Genomic DNA, 8,869 nt, shown 5'->3' with positions numbered 1-8,869 from the left:
CACGTGGGGCTCACAGTCTTAATCCCCATTTTACAGATGAGGTAACTGAGGCACAGAGAAGTTAAGTGACTTACCCACAGTCACACAGCTGACAAGTGGCCAAGCCGGAATTTGAACCCATGACCTCTGACTCCAAAACCCGTGCTCTTTCCACTGAGCCATGCTGCAGTGCAGGGATGAGCTGCTGGGAAGCAGCATGGCCTAGTGGAAAGAGCACAGGCCTGGGACTCAGAAGGACCTTGGTTTTAATTGACACTCTTTCTCTCTTTCCACTCCTCCCTCCCTCTCTCTTTCTCTCTCTCTCTCTTTCTCTCCCTGTCTCCGCTCCTCTGTCTCTTTCTCTGTCTCCTTCCACTCTTCTCATTCATTCATTCAATCGTATTTATTGAGCGCTTACTGTATGCAGAGCACTGTACTAAGCGCTTGGAAAGTATACTTACTGTGTGCAGAGCACTGTACTAAGCGTTTGGAAAGTACAATTCGGCAACAATGACGGGCTCACAGTCTAGAAGGGGGGAGACAGGCAACAAAACAAAACAAGTAGACGGGCATCAATAGCATCAACGTACTAAGGTAACTTCTCCGGGCCAATGGACCTCCACGGCAACGAAGGAGAGGGAAAACAATGAGAGTGTCCCACGGTAAACTACATCAACCCTCTGCTGGTGCATTTTAACTGATTTTTATGAAAGTGGAAATAATGCTATTCTCCAAATGAATTTTCACCCTCTTGAATTCATGTTGGTTTTCTTAACCTAAATCACTTCTAATTGAAGATCAGCTCGGCTGCCCTTGGCAGCAGTGTTTACTGTCTTCTATACTGTTTTCTATACTTATTCACCTATAAGTAAATGAGACAATAGAGGAGATGGTCCCTGCCTCTAAGAAGCTGCTGAAGAGAAAGACAGAAAAGAGACACAAAGAGAGAAGATGAGGCAGAGAAGATACACTCACACATGCACCCAGCCCCCTATCCCCCCAACATCAAAAACACAAACCTAGGGAGAACGCCCATCCAAAATAGAAGACTTTGGGACAGACTAGTAAGGCAGCAAAACTGCCCTCCACCCACAGTTTTCCCCTGCCTTGGCCAAACATGCCCCTATCCAATCCTGCCCAGTAGAGATGCTGTTTTGCTAACTACTGAAATCTCGGTACCCAAGGTTTCTCTGGTCCCGTGAGACTGTATCAAGCCAAGCTTCCAGGGAGCAGAACCTAGCAGTTAGGCAGCAGAATCTCTCCTTAGCAGGAAGGCTGCCAAGTCGAGGCAGGGAGGCAGTAGCCGAGAAATGGCAAATCTCTACATCGGTCCCTTTCTCCCCGTCCCCATCGCTTCTTTGGGGAAGGGCAGCCATCGATGCCATTCCGAATGCAGTTCGGTTTTAATGGGTCCCATTAACCAAAATGTACTTAGCACCCAAATAAAACCATCTGACATTTGGTCACTGTGAAAGTGTTTTGTGTTCCCTAAGAAAACTAACTCAGACGTTGGTTTATTGAAAATTACATTTGCTAGTAGTTTTTTTTTCTCAAAACAATTTCTTCCTAGTTATCTGTCTATACCTCCAGCTACCAGGGTAATGGGTAAAAGATATCCCTCATTTCATCTTTCATTTATTGACACAATTATTTCATTCAGTCATTCAAAAGTATTTAATGGGCGCTTACTATGTGCAGAGCACTGTACTAAGCGCTTGGGATGTACAATTCGGCAACATGTGGAGACAATCCCTGCCCAGTGACGGGCTCACAGTCTAAACGGGGGAGACAGACAGCAAAGCAAAACAGAATAAAACGAGAACATCATCAAGATAATTAGAATCAAGGAGATATATACCTCGCCAACAAAATCAATAGGGTAATAAATAATATATACAAATGAGCACAGGGCTGAGGGGAGGGGAAGGGAGGAGAGCAGAGGGTGGGGGGGAGGGGAAGGGGAGCAGAGGGAAAGGGGGGCTCAGATGCTAAAGAAATGCAATGACAGGTATATGCAACTAGTAATATAAATTATAACATGTATGTAGATCCAGGGTATTGAAGGAAACTCTCTCTCTCGTAGATGCTTGTCTGCTGTGTGACTTGGGGCAAGTCACTTCACTTCTCTGGGCCTCAGTGACCTCATCTGTAAAATGGGGATTGAGACCATAAGCTCCATGTAGGACAAGGACTCACATTCAGTTACCTTACATCTATCCCAGGACACCACACAGGCCCTGGCACCAAGTAAGTGCTTAACAAATACCACAATTATTACTATTATATGTGATTTCAAGGGGAATTAAGGTTTTAGATCTGTGCCTTATCAGCCTGAGCCACCAAACACTAGGTTGACTGGAAAGTGTGGAGGTGGAGTGGAAAGTGAATGGGTGGGCTGGTGGCGGTGGGAGCTGGCTCAGCAGCATCCCTCCTCTTGCAAGGCAATGTCCCTGCTCTGACTGAGCTTTTCCTCACCCCTGGGGTGGTTATTAGATGGGAAACGTGGACACTGAAGTTCCTAGTGGGCGGAGAATACGTCTACCAGCTCTGCTGTACTCACCTCTCCCAAGCTCTTAGTAGAGTGCTCTGCAAACAGTAAGCACTCACTAAACACCATTGATCGATTGAATGTCTGAAGACAGATACTCGAGGAGGTTCATGGGCACGACCCCCATCCAAACCAGCACGGAAGAGAAAAGCAAGTCTTCCTTGTGACTTTTACCTCAAGGTTGCCCTAAATGACCAACTTTTCTGCTGCATGATCTTGGGGAAGTCACCTAACTTCTCTGCGCCTCACTTACCTCATCTATAAAACGGTGGTTAAGGCGGCGAGTCCCATGTGGGACATGGACTATCCAACTTGATTATCTCTTATCTACCCCAGTGCTTAGTAAGTGTCTGGCACAGAGTAAGCACTTAATAAATACCATTAAAAAATTACTTCCTGCTCTTCGATGTCCCTCTATGTATCGCTTTCACCTTTAGGCTATCTTAAGGAACTGGAATTCTTACTACTCACTCTGAAACCCCACGGGCAGGGAATGTGTCTCCCAATTCTGTCGTACTGTACTCTCTTAAGTGCTTAGTTTGGTGCTCTGCGCACAGTATGTGCTCAGTAACTACTGTGGCTCGACTGGTTCAGCTCCAACTCTCTCTGACAGCCTGACAGAGGATACTTGAGACTGACAAGACGCCAGTTAACCTTCCAGAGGACTTCCCATCACCGACTTCCTCCAGGGAACTTAAGTTTATTTTTCAGTGAATTTAGGAAACCACTCACGGAACCACTTGTTCTGGTCTCCCTCTTGGGTTATGGGGCCAGGCTTTATACATACCGGGTGGGCTGCTCGTAGCAGGGTGACCCTTACTCACTTATCCCTGATTCAAGGGTCAAAGCCCCACTTCTATTGGGATGGTTAACTGGTACCCAGAGACCTTCTACTCCTGAGATCTCCGGCATGAGCTTGCCAGAAAGGAGCTCTGTCTGCCTTGGAGTAATGCAGTGGTCCAGGTAATGACAACGATCACAAATAATAACTGTGGTATTTGTGAGGTGCCTACTATGTTCCAGGCACTGTACCAAGCCCCGGAGTGGAGTCAATAAAGATAATCCGGTGGAACACAATCCCGGTTCCATGGTCTAAGTAAAGGGAGGGAGAGTATTGAATCCCCATTTTACGGATGAGGAACCTGGGTAAGACCATCAGCTCGTTGTGGGCAGGGAATGGGGAATGGTGTCTGCTAACTCTGTTGTATTGTTTTCTCCCAAGTGCTTAGTACAACTTTCTGCACATAGTAAGTGCTCAATAAATACAGATTGATTGATTGATTGATACAGGGAGGGCAAGTGCCCAAGGTCATCAAGCAGTCAAGGGGCAGAGCCGAGATTAAAACCAGGCCCATGACTTCCAGGCCAGCGTTCTTTGCATCGGGCTTCGCTGTTCCCTAAGGAGGTTTCAGCCGTTTAGAGGAGGTTTTCACTGGCTTAAAAACCCCCCCGAGAGCTGAGGAGAAGCGTTCTAGCTCTCCCTCTGAAGTCTCGCCCTACTTAAGGAGGGAACTTAGCTAACCAGAAAACCCCCGCTTTGCCGGCAATTTAGCTCTCCTGCTCACCGGCTGATAACGAGGTGCCGGGCAAGCCGCTTCAGCTATCGGTTTCTCACTGACGGGAATAACCAGCCCCAAGGTGCCTTTAGATGCAATGCCGTGCTGTAGCCAGGTACACGCAGCTTATATAGGCTCAAAGCCACAGCACTGCTTTTCTGTCTACGGTGGGCACGTGCAATGGGAGTGTGAGGTGGGGCGATGTTATCGGTCGTTCACTTCTTGACCCTTCCTCTCACATTCAGTTATTGCAGATATTGTGCGTACATCGAGTGGGACCTTTGAACTAACCTGCCATAAAAGGTTTTGTCAGCTGTCACCCAATCTCCTGTCATCGAGCCACAGAGCTGGCTGAGGTTGCAGACTCAGATGCACTAGGGTCTACATGCTTATTTATTTTATAGTTGGGCCTTAACCCAACTTCCTGAGTCTGGTGACCTTGAGGTGTGAGGTCAGGGCTCTGCCACTAAAGATACAATTGGTAGAGGACTCCCTCTCCCGTCTGCATCACCTTTGCTCTTGGCTCTGTCCCCTTTATTCACCCGGCCCTCTGCCCCGAAGTATCTACCTACCTACGCATCTGTAATTTCTTTTAACGCCTGCCTCCTCCTCCTCTAGACTGAAAACTCCCTGTGGGCGGAGAATGCGTTAACCGGCTCTGTTGTATTTCACTCTCCTAACCATTGAGTACAGTGCTCTGCACACAGAGAGTGCTCAATAGAAAGCAGCGAAGCCTAGTGGATAGAGCATGGGGCCCGGGAGTCGGAATGACCGGCGTTCTCATCCCGGCTCTGCTGCTTGTCTGCTGTGTGATGTTGGGCAAGTCACTTCGGTTACCTCAGCTGTAAAATGGGGATTAAGACTGGGAGCCCCAGGTGGGATAGGGATTGTGTCCGACCTGATTATCTTGTATGTACCCCAGCAGTTAGTAAAGTGCCCGGCACATAGTAAGCGCTTAATAGATACCACAGTTATTATTAGTAGTAATAATAATAATAAATACCATCATTTGATTGGGTCTGACTGTGGGCTGGGAGTGGGGCTGGGGTTGGGGATTGGTTTCACTCTTTGGGCTCTGGTTTTCTGCCAGGAGCATCCCCAATCTCATTCTTGTAATTCTTTGTTTTTCTTGTCTCCCTGATTTGACCGTAAGCTCCTCGTAGGAAGCTATTCTTTTTAAAGCCCTGTCAAAGAAGGGTGTACCTGGGGCATTCAAAAGCTCACTGAATCTCTGCCAGAAATAACGATAGGAATTATGGTGGTACAGTTCTGGTCTTGGCAAGACTGTTAACTGGATGATTTCGAGCAAGCCATTCAGTGGTATTTGTCAAATGTTTACTCAGTGCCAACCTGTGCTAAACAAGTCGAGTAATACAAGATCATGAGATCAGATGAGATCCTGTCCTTATCCCTCTTGGGGCTCACAATCTAAAGGGGAGACAGAACAGGAATTAAAATCCCATTTTCAGATGAGGAAACTGAGGCACAGATAAGTGACTTGCCCAAGGTTGCACAGAAAGCAGTGAGGACCAGGGGATACAGCCCGGGCCTGGGATTCAGAAAGACCTGGGTTCTAATCCTGATCTGTCATCTGTCTGCTGTGTGATCTGGGGCAAGTTACTTCACTTTTCTGTGCCTCAGTTTCCTCATCTGTAAAATGGGTATTAAGACTGTGAACCCGTCGTGGGACAGGGACTGTGTTCAAACGGATTAGTTTGAATCTACCCTAGCAATTAGTACAGTGCCTGATACAGTACCATTAAAAAAACCCAAATACCATTAAAAAAAAAGTGTCAGAGCAGAAATCAGAACCCAGGACCTCAGACATCCAGGCCTGTCTTGCCATTCTGCCTCCCTGACTTCCATTTCCCCATCTGTAAAAGGAGGAAAGTAATACTTCTCCCCACAGGTTTTCTTCTAGTTTGGAAATCTGACCCTTTAGGGGAATGAAAAAGACTGCCATGGAAAAGCATCCAAGAAAGACACACAACGTCAGATTTGGGAAGTGATGCCTTTTGCGAGCTCAGAAACTGTTCTTATCCCTTGAACTTTTTGGAAGAGAGAAATTTAGATGGTGGAATTACCCCATTTTCTTTCCTTCCTCACAGAGTTCTGGAACATGGCTCCCACCATGGCTCCCACCATCACCACTACCCTGAGCAGCTCTCTGAACAACAGTAACGGAAGCCTCTGCTCTGAACCCCGCCAATACCCGGCCATGGGGATAGTGCTTTCGATTTTCTACATCGGGGTGTTGGTCTTTGGCTTCCTTGGAAACTTTCTGGCCTTCTGCATCATAGGCTGCAAAAGGAAACGGAACTCTACGGATCTCTACTTGTTGAATCTGTCCATGTCCGACCTCTTATTCACGCTGGCCCTGCCGGGAAGAATCTCTTACTTCATCCAAGCCTTCAGCTGGAATTTCGGGGATTGGGCCTGCAGGCTGACCGCTCTCCTGTTTTTCATGAACACCTACGGAAGCATCTACCTGATGACCTTCGTGAGCGTCGATCGCTACATCGCCGTGGTCTCCACCCGACGCTGCCACAACCTCCGTAAAGTCGGCGTCGTCAGGTGGATCTGTGCCTTCGCCTGGGGTCTGGCTTTCCTTCTGAACGTGCCGTTGCTCTTGAGGCCCATCACTAGTAAGATGGGAGACAGAGTAGCCTGCATGGACTTAAACAACATAGAAGGGATTTTCAAACATCCCCTGATAGTCTTAATATCCTGCATTATCGTGTTCTCTGTGCCGGTGGGGATCATATTGTTCTGCTACGTGAAGATCACTTTGAAGCTGATCAGGTCGGCCAGGAGAAATTCCCTGCCCAAGAGGATCGGGAACGATAAGAAGGCATGCGTAGTCAGCATGATGGTGCTGATCATCGTGGTTGTTTGCTTCAGCCCTTATCACTTGATCGTCATCCAGTTCATGATCCGCATGATTACGTACCAAACCTCCTGCTCCGAGCAGGTGAAATTTAAAGTGTCCCTTCAAATCACGATGATGATTATGAATGCAAACTGCTGCATTGACCCCATCATTTACTTCTTTGCGTGTAAAAGTTATAAGAAAAAGTTGCTCAGCATCTTACATCGCACTGGTGTGACCTTTCTCTCCTCGCTGGGGCAGACCTCTTCACAAAGCAACAGCAGCAATCAGACAGCAGGCCTCAGCTAGGGTTAGTTGAGGCAGACTTGTGGCCAGAGTGGCTTTCTCGATGAAATCATTTTACCATCAGACATCCAATGTGATTTAGCTTCAAAATCGCTTTGATTAAAAGAAAATGCCATCTCCTTTCATCACTCCCTCCGTGAAGAATGTTTCCCTTCTACAGGAGACATTTGTTAAGCGTTTACTAATGTGTCAAACGGTCTTCCAAGTGCTGGGCTAAGTGCAGCGTGGCCTAGTGGCAAGAGCAAGGGCTTGGGAGTCGGAGGATGTGGGTTCTAATCTTGGCTCCTCCACTTGTCTGCTGTGTGACCTTGGGCAGGTCATTTAACTTCTCTGTATCTCGGTCACCTCATCTGTAAAATGGGGATTAAGAATTGTGAGCCCACGTGGGACAACCTGATTACCCTGATTCTACCCCAGTGCTTAGAACGGTGCTTGGCACAGAGTAAGCGCTTAACAAATACCATCATCATCATCATCATCATTATTATTATCATTACTTCTCCTCTTTCCTCTATGGCGGCTTCTTCTCAGGTTCTTCTACTGGCTTGTCAGTCCCTCCAGGCTCCATTCCTGTTCCCCTTCTCTCCTCCCTTGGCACTGACTGGTTCTGCGAGCTTATCCACTCCCATGATTTTAACTACCACCACTATGCGATCGACTCCCGAATCTATCTTGCTGGCCTCGATCTCTCACCGTTACTACAATCTTGCATTTCCTCCTACCTCTTGGTCTACTTGGATGTCTGGAGAGCACCTCAAACTCAATAGGTCAAAAACTGGACACATCTCTCCCAAACTCTCTCCTCCACCTCACTTTCCCAGCACAGTTATCTACACCATGCTACAGAATGGCGATTGAGACTCTGAGTCCCATGTGGGACAGGCTTGTATCTACCCCAGAGCTTAGTACAGTGCCTGACACACAGTTAAGTGCTTACCAAATACTGTAAAAAACCCAAACAAACAAAACAAAAAAAAGCCCTGCACTACCCATCCTTTCTGTCTCCAAAGCCCACAACTCTGTCATTTTTCTTGATTCCACCCTGTTTTTCAATCCCCTTGGATGGGACACATGAGGAGAATGAGCCGGAAGAGTATACCCAAATGGTATGGAGAGCTGAAATTGGGAAACAGCAAGAAAGCAAAAGGGTGCAGAGGAAGGATCCCGGAATTTAAAACCTCAGACGATCCCTCCCTTCTGACTGAAAACTGGGAAGTAATTGGCGAGGACAGACCAGCTGGGGTCACCGCCGTCGGGAAAAGAACGATTCTTTTGGTGCAAAAACTTCGCAAGAGACGCCGCAAAGAGCCACAAGAGAAAACAGTACCAGGAGCGGCAAACATCAAACATAACAACACAACAAGGGACAAGCTTTCAGTGAGCACACTGTGGGCAGGACTGTGGATTCCCGCATTGGCCTTTTCAATCATACATGCGCTAAAGGTGAATTTCCCCAGCAGCGATATCTTCTTTGAATAGGAAGGACAACTTTGCATGTCTGGGTATAGAAATACTTATTCACGCTCTTCTCTCATTACGCCTGAGCTTGCATTCCTCATTCCTCCCTAGCTAGCCTGCTTACTGTGGCCTGTTCTTATCTTTCCCACCTCC

At 47.4% G+C, this 8,869-nt stretch overlaps 1 protein-coding gene across 1 annotated transcript; it reads left to right on the top strand.

Annotated features, from left to right (window-relative positions):
• The first annotated feature begins 6,214 nt into the window (after positions 1-6,214).
• Positions 6,215-7,261, top strand: LOC100074903 (G-protein coupled receptor 183). The gene has a single exon (XM_001506409.3). It carries the CDS (start codon positions 6,215-6,217, stop codon positions 7,259-7,261), a length of 1,047 nt encoding a protein of 348 aa, XP_001506459.3.
• The last annotated feature ends 1,608 nt before the right edge of the window (positions 7,262-8,869 follow it).

Source organism: Ornithorhynchus anatinus, chromosome 10 (genome assembly GCF_004115215.2).
Source record: "Ornithorhynchus anatinus isolate Pmale09 chromosome 10, mOrnAna1.pri.v4, whole genome shotgun sequence".
NCBI classification, from domain to species: Eukaryota; Metazoa; Chordata; class Mammalia; order Monotremata; family Ornithorhynchidae; genus Ornithorhynchus; species Ornithorhynchus anatinus.
The sequence above is the reverse complement of the archived record's forward strand: the minus strand, read 5'-3'. Positions and strand labels throughout refer to the sequence as shown.

What these genes read in the sequence shown, in the direction of transcription:
- LOC100074903 (XM_001506409.3), top strand. Translation starts at nt 6,215, where the DNA reads ATGGCTCCCACCATCACCACTACCCTGAGCAGCTCTCTGAACAACAGT.